The following is a 21,464-nucleotide window of genomic DNA, read 5'->3' as shown; positions in this document are numbered from 1 at the left end:
TAGACGTAGCAGGAAACAGGTGGCCTGGCAGTGGGAGGCCTTGTAGGAGGGAGAGGGGAAAATACCTATTTTATTGCCTTTCTAAAAGTGCACTGCCAACAAGAACTGAAGTGGGCCAAAGCACCTTCTCCCAAGGGAAGTGCAAGTGATCGGTGTAAGCACACACAAACACTTGTCAGGCACAGCTACCTAGAGATTGAAATAAAGTCATGAAGATTTTTATGGAATGAAATCTGTGTTCTGTGGAAGGGATGTGAGAGCAGAGGCCTGTGGTTGCACGCCTTTGTCTCCTTAGACATTGAATGATGTTTTAAAAGCGCTCTGTTAATGGCCATAGACACCAGTCTGCATACATGTTTGCAGGGTGTGTGACTTTCTGTGGACTTAGTTTTTAGTTCAGTGGGTGAAAGTTGTCACTAGAGTTGGTTATTCAAAGAGCTCTAAAAATCCTTTAGCTTTGTATCTCTAAGGTATAGTTGCTAAAGATAGATCCACTGTAGTTCCAGTCAGAAGTTGGCCTCAGTATTTGATACCTTGTTGAACAAGATAGTTAGGACTGTGCTAAAGTACAGAGATGTTCCTCATGCATTCTCAAACATACAGCCAAATGTTAATCTGGGAGCATGCACTGAAATCTCCAGGTATCTGGTAGACAGTTCTGGTGCTGTGTGTGCTGTATGAGGCACAGAAGTAATTGTAATTGAGAAACCAATTGTAAAGTGACTGTATGCTGATTATAATCAAAAACTTGAAAATTTGTTTTGTTTGTAAATACAAATATTTCAAAGTGCATTCACCATAGCTAAAAAACTATCAATATATGTATCTTATTGAGAAAAGTCAAATAATTAGCTCTTTTAGTGTTTTTTGTCACACTTTTGTTCTTACATATCTGATATCAGCAATAAGAAGTATTATTAAACCTATTGAAGTTACAAATATTTCCTTGTAAATAAGTTAAAAAAAAACTTTCCAAAGCTTTGGAAAGGTGTTTCATTTAATGTAAAATCAAATTTTGATAGTTTAAGAAGTCTCAGATATTTTGATATTATCATTTGTTTTATAACAAAAAGGTAAGTTTAGTCATGTTTTTAAGACTAGAACTGCATTACTTACAGTTCTGTAAAAAACCCTTAGTGTGATGAGCTCCTAACACTGCAGGATGTAAAACCAGAGGCAACGTGGTGTAGTGCTTCCTTATAGAACAGGACAGATGCAAGAAATTCTATTCTTTTCTTTCTCCCTGAAAGACTTAATGTGTCTGCAGGCTGAGTTAGGAGTTTTGTTTCTGCTTTCTCCAAAAGTTTTTTTCCAGTCACTGTAGCTGTTGAATATTGTAGATATGTGTTAGAAGATAAAGTTTAGATCTGCTGAATTTAAAGTTAAACAGAGTTAAGGTTACTGTAGAGACAATTGTTTTCTTACACAATTCTTTCCTTTTTTCTCCCCCTAAATTATATTAGTCTGTAGAGTCAAGTAGCTTGTGCTTTTTATTGATAGGTAAAAAGCAAAATATGTAGAAATGTTCACACACACGTACATATATATATATGTATATACACATACAAATAAAATCTCTTATGCAGGTTAATACAGACAGGTTAGGTACGTATTTTAAGGAGGGCAAAAATTCCTTTTCTGTGTCACTAAAGGCTTCAACCAAATGCAGTTTCAAGTGTACTTGTATTATGCTCACGATTCGTATAACAGTATCATAGGCTTCATTCAATTTCAAATATACTACGTAAAAAAGATTAGCTGCCAGGCTCTTTAAATATTTACTAATTTTCCAGCTATCTTCCAACTAGAAGTGTGATGGATCTTAGATGAGACTTAAAGGAAGAATTAGTGTGACTGTAGAAATGCAGTATCCCTTTCTGCCCACAAGGATTTATTCCAGCTGTGCCACATCTATTCTGACACATTCATCTGAGAAAGAATCATGCCTGTGTTCATTTCTGCTTTAGACTGCGAAATGACTAAACCAAAGTTAAATAGGTAAAATTATAGTTTCAAGTGTTAGTGAAGTAATTGTTGTTCAGTAACTTGAAAACATTGCTGTGCGAGTATAAGTATCCCAGAGAGGTTTCTGTTGAGTTCAACTGCAAGAATTAATACTGAACATTATAAAAACACAGGAAATACTCTGGATAATGTCCCTTTTTAAATGAGAGACATGTTGAGTTGATGCGTTTACTGTATTTCATTTTTTGCATCAGGATATTGCTTTTTAGTTTTTGTGCACTTTTTCATTAGCAGTAAGCTGAAATCTCAAAGTAAATCTGTCAGCACTACTTCTGAACTGTTTACAGAATTTTTGGATATTCCTTCCATAGTACGTTTTGCTGTTCTTCATTTGGAATTTATTGTACCTGAAAAGAGGGTGTGTGACATACTTCTTCCTGCTATGCATACAATGTGCCATACAAATATTGTTAAGAAAAAAAAAAAACCACCTTTTTCCTACTATGTAGGAGTAGAACAGATACGATCTGTCGTCATACCTCAAGAGTCAGTGGTTTTATGTGCTGGTGTTGGTCAAAAGTAGTATGAGTGCTTATACAAAGGAAGCACAAGAAGAATGTGAAGGTTTTAAATCCACGTGATCAATTTAAGCTGATCTAGCTCTGTGCTGCTCCAAAGGGGTGATCCCCGATGATTTGTCACGTAGTCTCATATCCTTGTACTAGAATTAACATGTACAAATATGGTTGCACCAGTCATGAATGATAACTATGTGGGAAAATGACCCTGCTAGGAACTACCTGTTCAAAACAAAACAAATGAACAAAAAATCCTACCAGCTTACTTCTTTCCACTTCCTACTAAGAATTCTTTCAGTCAGATCAGAGTGATCTGGATGACTGCATGGTTGGAAGAGCCCTAACAGTGTCACTTGAATGAGAACAGAAATGCCAGAGAGAACGACAAGCAATTGAACAGATCTAGATATCTTAGGTCAGTTAAGAAACTGCACAATAAGATCATCATGGTAGTCAGTAGACTCTTATTTTACTAGTTTCCCTTATTACCTTTAATTTTTAGGCAACAAGTTGTAAGGTTGAGTTGTTCTGTGCAACAGAAATAAATTTTTCTCAGAAATTATGATTTTTCCAGAACAGAATTCTGCTTTAATTAAATCCCAGATTTTTTTTTTTAATTTAATCCCAGAAAGCAAACTGTATTACTCTTCTACACTTTGTGTGAGTATTTGTGTTCAAAATGGTAGGTATTTGAATTGATTATATACCACTTTGTCTTAATTCCTCCTTTGCCCTTAACTCAAGAGATCTTGTTAGGAAGAGTGAGTACATGACAAATCTTCAGAGTTTATGGTCTTCACAGCTAATGAAAGCTTTCGTTGTTAGCACATAGGGTAAATTCTCTTGAAATTGATTTTGTCCCTTCAAGAACTGTTTTGTTCTTTAGACCTTCACCTTGTTTAAATTAGTAACAGGTAAATGAATTCTGAGTATTTGAAGCTCTTTCCATAGCAACTTATGAGTGCTCTTTTTTGCAGAAATCTGTTGTCAAATTACTACTGCCCACTTTTCAGGCAAAGTAAATAAGTATTTCTTGAATTCTTGGAAATAATTTGATGGTTGATGGTAACAGCAATTTGTTTTGAACTTAAAAGACTGGAGTTTTATAACATGCTTTGGAAAGCTTGTAAGTTTTTGGCAGGAAATGTCTTTAGTGTCACCTTCAGTCCCATCCTCTCCCCAAGTATAAATATCTTTTATAAAACCAAAATGAAGCACTGAGTTATAATTGTTCATATATGATTAAAAGTGTCTATTAATAGAACATGTCTGGCAGCGGAGCAACTGCCCATTTTTTGCACAATAGGGTATTAATTAATTCCCTTGCTCTGCAGGCAGGAAGGCTGGAGATGTAATCTGTATCCAGCCTGAGGGAGATTACATTTGTCTCCTGCACTTCAGAGAGTGCCCTAAGCAAGAAGTTGTGGTTTAGTCTCAGAGGTCACACCGCCTCTTCTCCTCAGGCTGTCCACTCCACATCTGTCACAGAACTGAAGGGAGCAGCAAACAAGGAAGCCTCAGACTCAGTTGCTTGGAACAGCATCATGCCCATAGCAGATACTAATGATTTAGAGAGTTTCATTTTGTTCTGGCTAATTTAGAAAGGATGAAATTCAAAAATCCAGTGTACAATGGAACTTTGCCTTATATGATTGGCAGGATGCTGTTTCTACATGGTACCATTCTTTTTAATGCATGGGATATAGCAGGTTCTCATACCCTCTGAAATACATTATTCACTGTAGTTGAAAGTAATGTTTTTTTTGTCTTTTTCAAGGACATAAGCTAACTTTTTATGTAATCATGTGCCAGATTGGAAGAGGGAAGATCATTGGCATGATGACAGACCTGTAAGAGGACTTCAGCAGGATGCAGTAATATATATATATATATGCTGCACTCTGACTTGCTTTTGGTGGCTGCTGGAATTATTGGCCACATTCAGCCGTGGGTAGGACAAGAAAAGGTGAAAGTAGAGCCTTTAAAACATCTTGCTTTACTCACTATTATTTTGTTAGGTTGTCAGAGCCAGCTGACCAGGGTATTTTGTGACAAATCTGATTGCACACTTAATGAAATGCAAGCATTATCCAACCTCACTGGGAATCCCCTTAGCTTGAAATTACTTTGAGGGTGGAATAAATTTCTGTGCTTTTCGTCTGCATTTCAGATACAGAAATGGTGTATGGATTGGAAGTACTACTTTTAGTACTGACTTGTTATCTCTTCATAAAAATCAATTGTTGAGATATTGTTACACTTGACTTTGTCTTGGTAAATGCTTCATATCCATTTTTCTATATTTAATCTTGTCCTATGAGAGCTAGTGTCTTACATATGTAGCAGTGTCTATGCTTTTTCTAATGCATAAATGGTGAAGGATGAGGTAGGTACCTTTTCATTGTTAGGAATTTTTTGAAACAAATGACATGTTTTAAGAAAAAAATATCGATTCCACGCTGCAACTGTACCAAGTACCTGAAATACATAATGCATCCACAAATGGACTGAAGTTGGTCCAGATTCCATCTTTTCCCGCTTTCTTTCTTTTTTTTTTTTTTTTTTTAAATCAGAAGTCCCATCAAAAATATTGAATAGAGCTTGTATAATGATGAAGGGGTTCATTTGTTCATGGAATGGATGAATTACCATATTCTCATTAATCCTGATGGAGCCAATGGAATAACTTTTCTCTCCAGAACTAAATTTTTTTGCTTTCTGTATGAAAATTTGCTGGTAGAATCTGTATATAGAAATATACAGATTTCATTGAATCATAGAATGATTTGTGTTGGAAAGGACCTTTAAAGATCACCTAGTTCCAACTTCCCACCAGACCAGGTTGCTCAAAGCCCCATCCAACCTGGCCTTGAACACTTCCAGGGGTGGGGCATCCACAGATTCTCTGAGCAACCTGTTCCAGTGCCTCAGCACCCTCTTGAGTGAAGAATTTCCTCCTAATATCTAATCTAAACCTCCTCTCTTTCAGTTTAAAGCCATTGCTCCTTGTCCTTCATCACACTCTCTGACAAAGAGTCCCTCCCCAGCTGTCCTTTAGCCCCCTTTAGGTACTGGAAGGCCACTGTAAGGTCTCCCCAGAGCCTTCTCTTCTTCAGGCTGAACAACCCCAGCTCTCTCAGCCTGTCCTCACAGGAGAAGTGCTCCAGCCCTCTGATCATCCTCATGGCCCTTCTCTGGACTTGTTCTAGTAGGTCTGTGTCCTTGTGCTGGGGGTCCCAGAGCTGAGCGCAGCACTTCAAGCGGGTCTCACAAGAGCAGAGTAGATGGGGAGAATCACCTCCCTCGACCTGCTGGCCATGCTGCTTTTGATGCGGCCCTGGATACAGTTGGCTTTCCAGCTTACGTTAAGCTTCTCATCAACCACCACCCCCAGGTTCTTCTCCTCAGAGTTACTCTCAATCCATTCTCTGCCCAACCTGTATTTGTGCTTGGGATTGCTGTGGCCCAGGTGTAGGACCTTCCACTTGGCCTTGTTGAACTTCGTGAAGTTTGCACAGGCCCACCTCTCAGGCCTGTAAGGGTCCCTCTGGATGGCATCCCCTCCCTGCAGCATCTTGACCACACTGTACTTGAATACAGTATATTGAAATAATTGAAGAGGATTTATTCAGTTATCAGAGAGGTGCAAGGGTTTCCTGTTTTGCCTTGCTAAAGAAAGCATCCTCTGAAAGATAACTGTGAATTGTAAAGACTCAGAGTTGAGGGTACTCTAAAGACTTGAAATGCAGTAAGTTCGGTGATCATGGTACCTTACTGAGAGGGCTTGCATTCTGTGTGGATTAGTAGTGGCTACAGTTTTCTTTATAAATGTGCTCAAAGTGCTTAAGCACATGCTGGATCTCTGGTAATAGGGCCCAAGAGGTGATACTACCAAGCAATAGTTCCAGGCTGTTACTGTTTGATTCACATATGGTATTTTTTCACTCAGTACAGGGAAATGAGCTTTGGCATTGTTGGAATAGAAAAACCATTTTAAAAGCCAAACTCTCAACCATGAATAATTCTTTATTCCTTTTAATTATTGTTGTTGTTATTGTTTGAAGCAAGCTGTATCTTTTTCAGTGATTGATCACAGCTTTTTAGCTGACCATGTTTGGCAAAATCTTTAAGTAAAATCCCTTTTGAAACACGACCATAATTTTATCAGAGCATCTGTTTGTGTAACATACAGTTCATAAATAAGATGCATGTTTAAAAAAAAAAAAAAAAGAGCCTGATTCATCCTCCCTGCCTTTGCGTTTAAGCTAAACACTTTCAGCATAAATACAAACTGCTTCCGCAAGTGCAAGCTAAGCCTATTGCTCTGTAGCTTTTGCAGCCCTTTCCCTCTCCCTTCCCTTTTCCATCCATCTAGCTTTCTGCTAGTCCTACTTCCCCAGGTGCTGGGTTACAAAATAGCTCAGTCGGTTTCAAATGTTCACCCTTACCCCAGCTTCCAAAAGATGAATTAGGAAAATTTGAAAAAGATTAACTACAAAGGATGTTATTAAAGACCATTTCTAAGTTCCAAAATGCTGAGCAGTGTACAACATTTAAATTTTTATTAGGGGGTAAAACTTTTTTAAAGTGAATAAACTGTAAAAGTAACATAGAAGTACTTTGCTAACTAACCCATCCTTCTGGTGACCTGTATATGGAAGTTCTACACTTGTGATTTGTACTAATAGTTTACTTATTCTCTTTTATGCTGGAAATGCTACTCTAATTAACTTTTATTTAACAATTACAATATAAGTACTGATTTATAGGTGACTCCTTCCTTCCCCCTAATTTACTGTTCTATGGTATGTAACTTTTTAGCAAGAGTACCACCCTCCTTGTTAAACTCAGAAATGTTTAATGTTTTGTTCCCCTCTTTTTCACAAGGTCAGAGAACCATTACAGTGTATACATGAGATTTCTTGCAGCTTGGGGAAAGAATCAGTCAGTATCACTGTAAACTTAATATCACTAAGAGTTCAGTTCAACAGCACTGTCTCAGCTGTGATTTTTGTCTTTGGGGTACTTTTCCCTTTGGTTCTCCCTTTCCTCTGAGATGTTTACAGGAGGTGATATCCCTGGAGGCCTCAGGGAGTGAGCTGAGCCGAAGAAGGTACCAGTTTAATATTTAAACTGAATATTTTAACCTAACCTGAAAAGTCATAGAGAAAGTCTTCAAAAGTGTCTGCTCTTTCCATACTCTCCAAGTTGAAATGGTTCATTTGCCTCTAATGGGGGTTGAGTAGATGAACCTCATACTTATTTATAGCTGGAGAACTGTGTCTCATTTCTTAAGGAGAGTGAGAAAACTAAATAGAAAAAGTATTTTTGATATTTCTTGCCTGTTAACATAGAGATGTGTACAGTCACTCTTCCTAATCATTGAATTTGCTTTGAATTCAAACAAGTAGTCCTTAACAGTTGTCATAAGATTCACCTTCACAGTATTATTTTTTTTCTTCTTCCATTAAGATCAAAATACTGTCTTTAGGGGAGGAAAAAAAAAAGTCTCATTGTAGAAATCTGCTAGGACAGTGTGATTGTCTCTACAACTGCTGACTGCAATTGTAAATGTAGGTCATCCTGTCAAATCAGTGTTGTTAACTTTGTTTCAGAGCAAAAGAAGGGAGAAGATCTCTACCTTGTCTTGCAAATTGACGTTTGAGGTCTGACATCACCACTTGACATCATACTGCTTTAAAAATCCCATCACATGGGATTTGAATTGGAAAATTTATCTTAAAATTGTAGAATGGTTTGGATTACAAGGGACCCTTATAAGGATCATCTGTTTCCAACCTCTGCTGCCACGGGCAAGGACATCTTTCACTAGATTAGGCAGCCCAAAGCCCCATCCAACCTGGACTTGAATACTTCCAAGGAGGGAGCATCCTCAACTTCTCTGGGCTGCCTGTTCCAGTGCCTCACCACCAGAGTGAATAGTTTGTTATCTAATCTAAATCTACCCTCTTTCAGTTAAAAATCATCTCCCCTTGTCCTATCACTATGTGCCTTGCTTGCACTTGTTGAATTTCGTGATGTTCATGCAGGCATTTTAATCTCATTCAAAATGTCACTTCTCTGAATATAAAGGCCTACAGGCCATTCCCACCCTGAAAACAAACTTATCGTTGACGGAACTGGTTTTATTTTAGTAGCAGGAATGGTCTTTGACATACAAAGGAAAAATGTTTAATACTACAGTACCTGTGTTTTTACAAAAGGAGAAAAATTACCCCAGTTAGGGAAGCCTGGAGGAAGTTTAATATTCTACTGCACCGTTCACTGAAAGGCTTGATTTTTATCCCCAAGCTGCAAGAAACATGAACAATCCTTTGCTTGAGGATTCAAGCTGTGGATCTCACGAGTGAGAGGCATTTTTACTGAAAGACTGAGGCATTATCCTGTTTTCTAATACTACTGCTTTATGATACTGCTTCACTTCAAAACGCTGCTTTTTGAGAAGAGACATTCTGAGCCAGAGCTTACCAAAACTGTACTGGTTTTCCTTCCTTGGTGTATAGAAAAGAAAAACTTTGATGTTAGCAGAGTGGCAGTGCAATATAATTGTGTGTTTAAAAAATGCATTTAACACATTGTCAAGTTGAATATAATTAAGTAGAACTGAGTAATCTTGCCATTTGTACAGCAGCTACCTTTTGACTTCATGCTTTTTGCTTTTATGTTTCTTAGATGCACAGCCCACAGATGGAGAAAGGGAGGTATGGAATCAGATCAGTGCAGTTTTGCAGGACTCGGAAAGTATGCTTGCAGATCTTCAGGCTTACAAAGGAGCTGGACAAGAAATTAGAGATGTATGTTCATTAATGTTAATAACAGTTCTCCGGAAGCAAAATCAAGCAAAACTCAATGTGTTCCTTGCTTCTGTTCTATATCTAAGCATCTTCTGTGGAACTATATGAAAATCTTCATTAAAATTTTTTTTTGAAAATGTTACTGATTATGGGTAACATAATAAGCCCTAATGTCACATCATAAAATGATGAAATGACTGTCGGAATTTCTTGTGGGTTTACTATTAGAAATTAGTAATTATTTTTCACTTTGATATACAGTTTCAAATGCCTCATTTCATATATCTTATGGCAGAAGTCACAGTTGAGAATGTGGAAGAAATAATGCTCAGATGTCAGAAATACATAGGAAAAAAAGTTGAAAATAGTTGTTCTGTATAAGAGAAATAATGAAACACAGTAAATTATAACTTTATATCAACTTTGCAGGTGTCTTTTTCTGTGAAACTAGTCCTGAACAAAATTCTGAACTGTAACTCAAAATTTGTCTCAACTTACGGAATCTTTTCCTGCATCAGCCTCATGTTTACTTTTATGATGAGCTATTGGTTACTTAAGAACCTGAATATGTTGAAAATTTCAAAAGTGTCAAGACTTAAAAAGAAAAAGTTTCTTCAACCAGTGCTCAATACAAATGTCTTCCCTTACGCTTTCACAATATTTTTTTAATCATCAAGTTAAAAGGGAGAAGGAAGCTGGAAAAGAATGGTAGTTTATTTTTTTATTTAATAATTTTCTATTCCTATACAGTGTAATTTCTTGTAATTGCTCTGTGTTTTATAATACTTACTTTCTAAAACTCTGTACTAAAAAACTTCCAAACCACCTTTTGCTATTTACTCATGGATCACAATTCTTTACTGTGATATTTTCATTTCAGGCAATACAAAACCCCAATGATATCCAGTTGCAAGAAAAAGCGTGGAATTCAGTATGTCCTCTGGTTGTAAGGCTGAAGCGCTTTTATGAGTTTTCACTCAGATTAGGTGAGCCTTGTGTTATTTTATCTGTTTTACCAGGTTACTTTAAGGAAATACAAGGTTTCTTTTCCCACAAACTTTTAAAAGGTTATTATTCTTTCTTTTTGATACCAACAAAAATTTGCCTTCAATTACATTTTTCAGGGCATACCTTTTAATCTTTATTTGATTTCAAAATTATTACAGTTTATTAGCTTGTCACTTAAGTCTGTATTATCTAAATAGAGGACAAGCAGAGAGTGTGATTGTAACAATATGACGTTTGATGCCTCCCACTGTTCAGCACATCATTGATCTTTATTGTAGTAATGCAATTTGCTTTTTGTAATTTGGATTCTTGAAGAGAGCGGTTTTAAAATGAATTAAGACTATATATAATATATATTTAAATATATATAAATATAGTAAAATATATAGTAATATGTGTTTTTTTAAGGAGGGAGATAAGAGAAAGAAGGGTATCAATAAAGTCTCTTGTAGGGTGAAAATCCAAGGCTGGGCATATTTTAAACTGATTCTGCCATCCCTGCTCTCCTCAAAAAATTATGTAGTTAATCTTGAATTAGGATTCTGGATGGGAATCAGTGTGCAAAAAATGTATTTGTAAAGTGAGAGAGCTACCAATACAAGGGAATTCTTCTACAACATCATAAGTGTATCCCTTTTTGAGTAATGCTAGTAATTATAGCCACAGGAGCTGAACTACATTGCTATCAGTGCCTAAGAGTACACTTTTAATAACTGAGATGCCAGAATAATCTCTGTACTGTGTTGATGGCTAATTGAGTAAGATGAAAGAGAGAGGGCAGGATATTTGAATACAGGAAAAATGCTTTCTCCATACAATTTTTGATAGGGATCCCAGATAAAGGGTGTTAGAAAGGAAAAGGAGAAGTAAGGGAAAGGAGCTCACTGATGCAAAATGGAGAGAAAATAGCAGCTTAAAGAGGCAGGTGTCTTTGACTAATGTTTCTCACCTTAGAATAGAAAGGAAGAGCGTTCCTTTTTGGACTCTGCATATTCAGAGGGTTCCTTCCTTTCTAACAAAGTATATTTAGATACCTATGTAAAAAATTGTCATAACATGGACTGAATAAAAGCTGTGCTTCTATTATTTTATTTAGAAAAAGCCCTGCAGAGCTTATTAGAATCCTTGACTTGCCCACCTTATACTCCAACTCAACACCTGGAACGGGAACAGGCTCTGGCTAAAGAGTTTGCAGAAATCTTGCATTTTACTCTTCGTTTTGATGAACTTAAGGTAAATAAAATCTTTTATTACATGCTATTTTTTCCATATATTTTGAATTGAAACTGATTATTTCCTATTTGTCTTTCCCTAAGATGAGAAACCCAGCAATTCAGAATGACTTCAGTTATTATAGACGGACAATAAGTCGTAACAGAATAAACAACATGCATGTAAGTAAATAAAATCTGATCTGCTGTTCATGCACATGTATTTGTCATTTTGTGCGCATTTACACCATTTGTGGTAATATTTTTTCTTCTGATTAGCTAGCTGTCATGTTCTGTCCTTCACACTGAGAGTTAATCAGCAGTGATTAGGCTGGAACTATTCATGCAACAATCTGCTTGCTGATATGAGCATCTTGCTGCTGCCAAGATTTTTGAGAGTTTTACTAACTATTTTTTTCTCGTGTTTTCATCAGCTAGACATTGAGAATGAAGTGAACAATGAAATGGCCAATAGGATGTCCCTGTTTTATGCTGAAGCCACACCAATGCTGAAAACACTCAGTAATGCAACTACACACTTTGTATCAGAAGTAGGTAATGGGGGAGAAAACGGAGAAATGCGTAGACATTCTTAATTTTAATTTTACAAGACAATTTACTGAATAATATCTATTTTTAACCCTTCTAGAACAAAACATTGCCAATTGAAAATACAACGGACTGTCTAAGTACTATGGCTAGTGTATGTAAAGTCATGTTGGAAACACCGTAAGTTTTACCTTAAATCTTGTTTTTCTTCTATGAGTGAATTTGTACCATATGTATTTGTTTATTTGCACCTGTAATAAACATTTTTTGATGAATTACTGTTTACCTTAAGTTGTTATCATATTGGTATACAAAGCATTATCTGTTTTAGAAAGCCTTGCCTCCTCTTTTAACCATCTTAGGATATTTTTCATCAATCAGCATTAAATTTTTTTAGGTTGGGATTGTATGGTCAGCCTGTATTACAACAAAGGTTAACATACAAGTGTAATCTTAAGTGCATAGGTTTCAATATCTGTGTCTTGTCTAACCAGAGTCATAGGCCGACTGCCGTCTCTCGATTGCCCATTCTGCTGAATTATTAGCAGTCCAGGTTTTGGCTCTTCCAAGTGGCATTTTTGCAGATGATACACAGGGGCTATTTTGAAGATAATTTGAATAGGTCTTTTGTGGATGCAGCTGTCTTATTCTGGATATGAGAAAGTTCAACTGTATGGAAACCATATAGTTGCTTTCGTATTTATTTGCGTAATTATAGCCAATGGAGTTACTATTGTTTAGCTGTGCTTTTGGCCAAGTATTTCTTAGGTTAGAGGTCTCCTCTGAGTGAAAAACACATACAAGGTAGATTCACAGTAGTCTTCTTGTCTTTGAATTGTTTGCTCGTAATGCTATATAAAGGGTAGAATGCCTGAAGTTATTGTGATCATGAAGATTCTGGAGAAGTGTATATAGGAGGTGGGGCTCATCTCACAATACTTGGACATCTTAGAATGAGTCATTGAAAACTAACCTTGTGTTAGCTCATTTTTTGGCAAAATTAGAGTAACGGTAAGTAAAATGTTGTCTATCAAAACATAAAATTGACTTGAGTATCCAGTTCTTGGGTCTAATTGTGGGATAATCAAACATTTTCACATGTAAATGTCTACAGCCTTTAAATCAGGTCATGTTACGATGCTGTGTTAGTAGTTGTAAACTAAAGAATAAAATCTGAAGTCGTTGTAAACTGAGAGATAGTACAGTAAAGCTTTTGGTGTTTTTAATGTTTAAGTATTTTTTTATATTGAAAGCCAATGAATGACAGTAGATGTCTATGTATTATCTATTCAAAATAATACTTGTTAGAAAAATAGCAGTGATAACTGTTTTTCAGACTTTCTAGTTTTCTCTACCGTAATTAATTCTTTCTTTCTTTGTGATGATTTCAGGTATTGGAGCTGTTAGGGACTGACTTAACTGTGCCATCCATACTCCTATTTTGCAGTTCAAATGTCACAGAAAATCTCTTTGGAATGAGTTCGGTCAAGTCCCACATAGTGTGCCTCTACATTTTAGATGTTTACTGAACCTGGGTTGTTGAAGTTGCCTGTGTACTTAGAAGAGAGCAATGGCTATGATTCACCTAGGTGAAGCCCTAAGCTTCCTAGCTGCTAAAATTAGATCCCACCTAAACGTTAGTAGTTTCAAACTAAGCAAAAAGAGTAGCTTTCCTTTGAGGTCCCAATATGTTGTATTTCTAAGATTAAACAGAAACTCATTTTTTCTCCATTATATTACATTAAGTATGGAAGTCTTCTGCAAAATTGATGGTCCTAAGTTGATGGCTTCACAGTAGTGAGAATCTGAGCTGTGAAGAGTTAATAGGACAGATTTACATATCTCTTTGCTTTCTGAACTTTTTTCCAATTTGACATGGATTTATGCAATTTAAAGATCTTTAAAATTTTGCTAAAATTCTTCTTCTTATACTATCTTTAAGTACAGTGTTAAGGTTTCACACATTCATAGTCTAATTTAGAAAGCTATCAAGCTAAAAACATTCAAGACTTTGTTTCTTTTGTTCTGTTTTTCAGTGAGTACAGGAGTAGATTCACCAGTGAAGAGACTCTTATGTTCTGCATGCGTGTAATGGTGGGAGTTATTATTCTGTATGATCATGTTCATCCTGTGGGAGCTTTCTCAAAGACATCAAAGATTGATGTAAGAATTACTTTTTTTAATATTCCATAAGTTTGAAAACTAGTTTGCAGATTTTTTTCAGCACAAGCTTACGACTTTGTATAAATCATTTTAATTACTTTTGAGTGGCAAAACTTAAAATTTATGCTACCTACATACTTTCATATATCAGCTTGTTTGAAATTAAAATAAGGATTGGTATTTTCTCTCAGACGCAGATACTCATTTGTCTTTGTTAGCTCCAGTTTTCTACCAACTGTACAGTTACACTAAAATAATTTTGTATTATAGCTAACCTTGAATGAGTTCTGTGGTCATAATTTTTTATTAATCATGTAATCTCTTTATACTGAAACGCTTATATTTGGCTGTAGCTCTGTTGTAAATAAGCAGATATTCTACATTGTCTCTGTTTTGTCTGTTATCTAAAGTAACAGAACTGAAATGCTACTGTTGTAATGTTGATAATGAGCCTTCAGTTCTAGTTTTGGCACGAACAGTCACAGCAAAATCAACCTTTTTTTTTTTTATCTGAGATATTGCAAGCACATACAAAAAAGTGCTCTATTGGTGCTACATGTTTTTACAAGCCTAAATCTCATGAACTACATCTTTCAGAAGAAATAATCTGTAATTCATTAATTCATGAAAAAAGCTAAATCTTTCCCTTTACAAGACAGTCTACTTCAAAAGAAAAATGTATATATATATATATATATGATGTTGTTGTGCTCCATGACACTGAGTCTTTGTTAGCATTTTTTATTTGCGGATACCAATATTTTACTGGATCTCTTTGACTGTGCTTAACAGAGGGAAAGGGATTTCACAAAGAGGTGAATTGATTTGCTCAAGGTCATGCAGCAGATAAAGTCTGGGAATTAAATTCAGACTTCCTGACTTCTAATTCAGTCTCTTGCCTTCAAAGAATACAAGTAGAAGTTTTCACAGGACCAAATATACAGTGTGTGTACTTTGTTTATCACATTTATCCTAAAGCCCTGTAATCTTACAGGATAGTCAGTGTAAATGGGAGGCAGGAAATGTACAACTCCGTTTTTAAAAATTAGTATATGATCTCAACTATTAATTTGCTTAATTAGTTTAGAGATTCTTCTTTTAAAAAAAAAATAATAATAATCTTGTTGTATTTCAGGTGATGCATTTATTTTATTAAAAAAAGCAATTCTATTCTCCAAGCTAGTCATTTCTTGGGAGCCGTTTCAAGAGTTTAGGGACAGTGTAACAAATTACCTTTCTGTTACTCTTTCAAGGCTGGATACCACAGAGTTGTATTTCAAGCTGTTAATGATAGGCACCTAGCTTAGACAAGCTAAGAGCTTCTATTTTTTTGACTGTTTTAAGGATTCTGATGCTGACAAAAATGGAAATGAATGCTTTGAATTTTTATCCCTTTTGAGTTTGTCTGATCTGATGGGACATCCGAATGTGTACTTCATACTGTATTGCAACGTGGAGTTTCTCTGGTTCAGGAGAAGTAACTTTGTCACTTAACAATACATGTGCTGATACGCTGAGAATTTCATCTGATTTGGTGTTTGCATAGGTAGTTTTATGTTACAGGTAGAAATAAGCCAACCGAACAGTGATCAGTAATTGTTAGACTGGTCTCTGTACAGGAGGCTGAGTTACATTTTCCAAATAATTTTTATTGGCAAATACATGGATCCTGACTTCAGTTAATCATCCACTTCCGTAACAAGGCAGAGTTGCTCTATAGCTACAAGGAAAATAATGACTTGTAGATTTAGCACTGTAATGTGACTTGGAAAATTAAAAGGATCACATCTTGACTGTGCCATGTCTTTATCTGTTACTTTAAATAAGATTGAATTTATCTAGACTGACTTCTGGATAGCTAATGGATATCTACATAGCAATGGGAATAAATATATATTTCCAGAGCACCATTCACTACAACTGAAATTATATTTTGAATAGGTTGGAGGAATTTACTGTTTCTCTCTGTGGACTATATAAGGAGTCTGTATTTTGGGTCAGATGAGTTATGTGTCTTCTTTCTCTGCTTTATTATCTTTTGTAAATTTGGACAGTATTTTTAGCCTGATTATTACAGTCTCCAAGGCAGATGTTCTTTCACTATCATGTTTAAAGTCAACATCAGGGACTTCTCATCTCAGGTGAAGTTAGAAACCACTAGTTATGAAACAAACCGTAAGCTATCGCCATTTACAACTGTAAATGGAATACTGAAAATTACTTTGTGTGCAAGTATAAAAATAGAAGTCAAAGTTAAAACATCTCTTTTGATAGTTCCTAACAGCAGTGATATGGAATTCTCTCACAATCTCTTTGATTTTTTTAGCTTATATCAGCTATTCTTGAATTCTTCTTAAGTTGGAATTGGAGAAATTGTGTGTGAGTTAAAATAAACACTTTTGATTTATAATTTAGTATCAACAGCTACTTAACTGAAGTAGGTGTTTTCTCTAATTTGAAATAAGATACACTTTTTATTGTGTCCTATAAAGCAGCATTAACACTCAGTAGGAAAAAAAATGCCTATCTTTGGTGAAATTTTTCCTTGCTTTCAGCTAGTGCAATTCATATATTATTGTTCAATAGTGGCATGCTTCTGTTCCCAGATGAAGGGATGCATAAAAGTTTTAAAGGAACAACCACCTGACACTGTGGAAGGACTTCTGAATGCTCTCAGGTATGTATCGATTAATTGTTGGTCAGCCTTAACAAATTCCTCTTTTTTTTTTCCCCTCTCAATTTTTTCATGTTTAAGACTTTTCACCCTAGAAGATTGTTTTATTAAGAAAATTTTACTTTCAGGTATGCGTTCATCACCTGGGATTTTCTTAAATAATATTAATTTCTCTCAATTACATTTCACTTTGATAGTCAATGACAATTAATACTGGAAGTCGTAATGTCCTACGTCAGTGATACTTAAGTAAAAGTTCATTTAATTGCCTAAAAATTAGCTATCTAAAAAGTAAACAATATAGTTAAGTGTGTTTTCTATGCCCAGTTAATATTCAGTGGAAAAAAATGGGCATTTCTGTCTACTTCTCTGTCTTTGTTGCTTACAAGCATCATCAGAACACTCAAATTAGATAACTGACTTTTATATAAGTAAAGTTAGGTGACGTGAATGTGAACTGTTCACTCTACCACAATCTTCTTGAGACATCTCCAGTTGTCTAGAACTATATTAAAAACTTGAATGGTACGGTGCTTCAACAAGCACTTTCTAGAGCTGACTTCAGAGTTGAAGTGACTGCTAGAAATGCAGAGCTAGGTTCCTCAAAGCTGTTTGCAGATAACCAGCAGCCTGTGCAGAGACAGTAATGGAGAACAGCAGGAAGTCTGAGGAAGGGGCAAGAGAGAGACTGCAAGTTTCAGGAAAGTTGCAATTTAGAGCACTGATCTACTGCATCTACTCCTGCATTGGACTGTCAGTTTGAGTAGACAGTTTGAGCTTTACTTTAAGGCACAGATAGAGAAAGATTTTTTTATATAAAATATCTCAGTGGTTAGTACACTCAGAAACAAAGAATTAGAATAGAATATAGAATAGAATATAGAATAGAATTGAGTAGAACAGAATTTCTATTTCTCAAGCCATTGTTACTTCCCTTTTCTCTTTCCTTGTGATCTAATAAATCATTTTATTTTAATGTTGCTAAATGGTACAACTTAAAGAAGACATCTAACCTAAATCCCAATATTGTACGTGAGCATTTGAGGCGCTGTCTCAGAAAGCAAGACACAATGATCTGACCTCTCTGAAACTGAGAAAGGCATCATAGTAACAAATCTTTTACAGCTGTTTTGAATTTTTTAGCTGTAGAGGACTAGGATAGAGCGAGAACTACAGCCATAACCACCTCCATTTTTGCTTATGTCTTTTGAATTGAAATTGATACGGATTTAAATCCTACAGGTGTCAGTTGTCTTTTGAGCTTAGGTGGTAATTGATTTCCCAACAAACATACATAGTGTCAAATATGTTTGGGCATAAATGGAAGAAACACACTAAAGCTCTTTCAGACCTCCTAGGATATTCATAATAGTGTAACTCAGCACCAAACAAACCACTGGTTTAAAAATAAATAAATAAATAAAGATTCTCTGTGTGATGGTACATCATAAGAAGCAAGAGTACCTTTAAAAAAGCTTCTTAAACTTTTCGGTTCTGCCAAAATTCAATCTAGATTCCCAAATCCTATTTAGGATTCCTCTAGATTCCTATTTATTATCTTATTTCTTATTTCTTTCCATGTGTTATATTTCTTTTGAGGCTTTTAACTGGATAAAAAAAAATGAAGATGAGCCTGCCAAAAAAGAATAAGATAATGTCATTGACAGTATCAAGAGCTGTTCTTGAAATATGATGATTTGACTTCAGTTTCCTGCCAGATCGCAGGCACTGTATTTGATTGCGGACCCATCTTTTAAATTAAAACACTTGCTACACTGAAGTTACTATGATTGTTGGCTTGAGGCCAGGATTTATTCACAATTCTCCACCTTTTAACAAGGAATAATTTATTGCAAAGGGTAACTGAAAGATAAAGAGCACCAGACTAATAGTAATTAAATTCCAGTGATCAGTGAGTAAAGGAATATACAAGGGTCTTTGTGTAATTGACCTGTATTGATTTCAAAAAAAAAAAAAATGAAGTTTTCAGACTATTATTATCCGTGTTTGTTTTATTATACTTACTGTTTTATTTACTGTTTTAACTTGTAATTTCTAGGTTCACTACAAAACACCTGAATGATGAATCTACTTCAAAACAAATCCGAGCTATGCTGCAGTAGTATCCTGAGACAAGTAGATGTTTGTATTGACCACAGAAGATGTGTATGTTTACATAATTTAATACAGTTGGTGTTAATACTTGTGTGTATTTACATAACCATTTTCTTCGCACTGCTAAAATATATGAATCTGTAGTCATAACCTGACTGACTTTATATAGTGCAGCCTAAGTTTTTACGCTAGCCTTTATCTTTTGACTTTTAAAATACCTTTTTTACTTAGATACTTCAGCTACAACAGTTTATCTGTATATTTTAATCCTTAAATGCCTTCTCTTCCAGAGAAGTAGGTAGTAATGAAGACAAAATGGAAATCAGATAAACTGGAATATCAGAGATGCCATAGAAAAATGAATTTTAAAGGAGAAATTTAGTAAAAGAGAAAGTAAAATTGTATGAATAGAAGAATACCTGAATGTTCATTTTCCTCATTAAATATGTTGTCTTTCCTGTAATGAGTGGACATCTGATTTTAAGGATTATTTGCTGGCTGACATCCAAAAATGCATTGCAAAAGAGATCGCCTTACCTCTAATAAATATAGCCTATACCTTTCCACAATTGAGGAAATTAATACCTGTTTTCAGATTCAATATAAACATGAAGTGTGTTTCAAGACCATTGCTAGATTTTGAAAATTCTGTATAATTTTATTAGATTTAGAAAGGTAAGGGAAAATGCTAATGCCTTGACTTGAGAAGAAAGAGTTTGTCAGTGTAAATATATCATGGTAAACATTATCTGTTAGAGACAGCTCTTCCTGGTAAATAATTTTTTTGCTGATACAAAACTTTATAAAGCAGAACACTCTTCTGTAGCAGTAAAATTCCCTAGTGTCAAATTGCACGCATCAGACTAGGGATGAAATAAAGGAGTTTCAAGACCTGAGCTGTTCTTAGGCACTCCATCAATTTCCTGGATAATAATATTCATCAGCTGATTCAGAATCCACACAGAGGTATGTTTCAGCTGACTGCTCTTCATTGTTTTTCTAGATGTGATTGATGCTTCAAGGGCTTGCGTTCCTTGCTGAGTTGTTTGTTCTTTCTTTCTAGTAATTTTTCCAGTAAATGGCATAGAAATATTTTGCCAAAAGCAGCAAAATGTTCATGCTCTGTTAAGTGTCTTTTCTGAGTGATCTGCAGTTGCTGTACATATTCTTGCAGAGGTCACGTTGTGAAAATGTGTTCAATTGTGTACTTTGCTTGCATGTATGTATGAAAACTCCAGTGCTTGTGCACAGATTCAGATTTGTATTTGTTTATTCTTGTGTACATCAATCAGGGTTTGTGTGCTCTCACTGGAATTTTCATGCATTTCACTTCTGAAACATTACCCATAAGACTTTGAAGATGCATTTGGTCTGCTAAAACTCAGCTGCACTGTTACAAATTTAGTCATTGAACTTGGTCCTTAAACAGTATTACTATCGTAAGTTCTTTGGAGTAGGAATTGCATTAGAGTTTATTTCTGAGCAGAACTGCCACTATGAGGTTTCTCAAATCTTATGAGAACCCACAGAAGCTAGTGTTACACATGTAATTTTACAAGATACCACTGCAACTGTAGAGTTCATTTCAGAGATCTGCGGTTGTAGCAGATCACTATGTTGTTGTCAGGAACAGAATTAGAAATTGCTAGTAGTTTTTCTTTTCCTGGAAGCAGTGATCACACTGCTATTTTATAGTAGTAAATCCACGGTTTACAAACTCCATTTTTAATGGGGGGACATTTACAAATGTGTATTAAGGAAAATCACGTTTTGTTCATAACCACTTTCAGTTAGATAAATTTAGGTGGATTAAAGGTCATTCTGTTGAGTTTTGGTAACTAAAGTTAATAGAGCTTACCTGCAATTATTTGTCAAACAATGAAGTCTTTAAGTAGCCCGGAGGAAACTATTTGTCACTTGTATAATAAAAATGTAAACTTTAAAGCATTCTGCGAGTTGTCATGTGCTGTTTGCTGAAGCCACTGAATTTCTTTGCCTGCTGTGATGTTTTTGTACAGAAGTTTGTTTGAAATAATAAAACGTTTGGTACAGTAAGCATTGGCGCTGTCTGTATTTAGGGACAACATTTAAAAGTTGAAAAGGATTTTATTAAAGTTTTGAATCTGAGATATAGTAGGCTCACCTTTATGTATCCAGTTTATAGTTTCTTTAAAAAGCATTTAAAATGTTTCACTTGCATGCCAGAACAATACAACCTCAAGTCAGTTAAACAGTTCCTGGATTTTTTGACAGATAGTATCATTTGTCATCATGTCCAGGGGAAATTGTTGATACTGCTTTACAAAGAAGAGATGAATTCCTTCCATAAAATTTATAACTGCACATTAGTTACCCGAGGCTGTGGTGGCTGTCTCAGGCTGCCTTT

The 21,464-nt window shown here is 35.4% G+C and overlaps 1 protein-coding gene across 9 annotated transcripts in view; it reads left to right on the top strand.

Moving 5' to 3' along the window:
- The window catches only part of CYRIA (CYFIP related Rac1 interactor A), a 57,877-nt gene extending 36,744 nt beyond the window's left edge, over nucleotides 1–21,133 (top strand). For 6 of the 9 annotated variants that reach the window (XM_066994953.1, XM_066994952.1, XM_066994954.1 and 3 more), the window contains 9 exons: nucleotides 9,237–9,358; nucleotides 10,239–10,344; nucleotides 11,463–11,599; nucleotides 11,683–11,760; nucleotides 12,012–12,128; nucleotides 12,227–12,306; nucleotides 14,163–14,289; nucleotides 16,845–16,966; nucleotides 19,023–21,133. In XM_066994953.1, the coding sequence (XP_066851054.1) occupies nucleotides 9,237–9,358; nucleotides 10,239–10,344; nucleotides 11,463–11,599; nucleotides 11,683–11,760; nucleotides 12,012–12,128; nucleotides 12,227–12,306; nucleotides 14,163–14,289; nucleotides 16,845–16,966; nucleotides 19,023–19,086 (953 nt within the window). In that variant the 3' untranslated portion in view covers nucleotides 19,087–21,133. The remainder of the gene's footprint in view (nucleotides 1–9,236; nucleotides 9,359–10,238; nucleotides 10,345–11,462; nucleotides 11,600–11,682; nucleotides 11,761–12,011; nucleotides 12,129–12,226; nucleotides 12,307–14,162; nucleotides 14,290–16,844; nucleotides 16,967–19,022) is intronic. The other 3 variants (XM_048052947.2, XM_048052949.2, XR_007159704.2) reach the window with 2 other exon arrangements.
- The last annotated feature ends 331 nt before the right edge of the window (nucleotides 21,134–21,464 follow it).

Source organism: Anser cygnoides, chromosome 3 (assembly GCF_040182565.1).
Source record: "Anser cygnoides isolate HZ-2024a breed goose chromosome 3, Taihu_goose_T2T_genome, whole genome shotgun sequence".
Lineage (NCBI taxonomy): Eukaryota > Metazoa > Chordata > Aves > Anseriformes > Anatidae > Anser > Anser cygnoides.
This window is presented reverse-complemented; position numbering and strand designations above follow the sequence as displayed.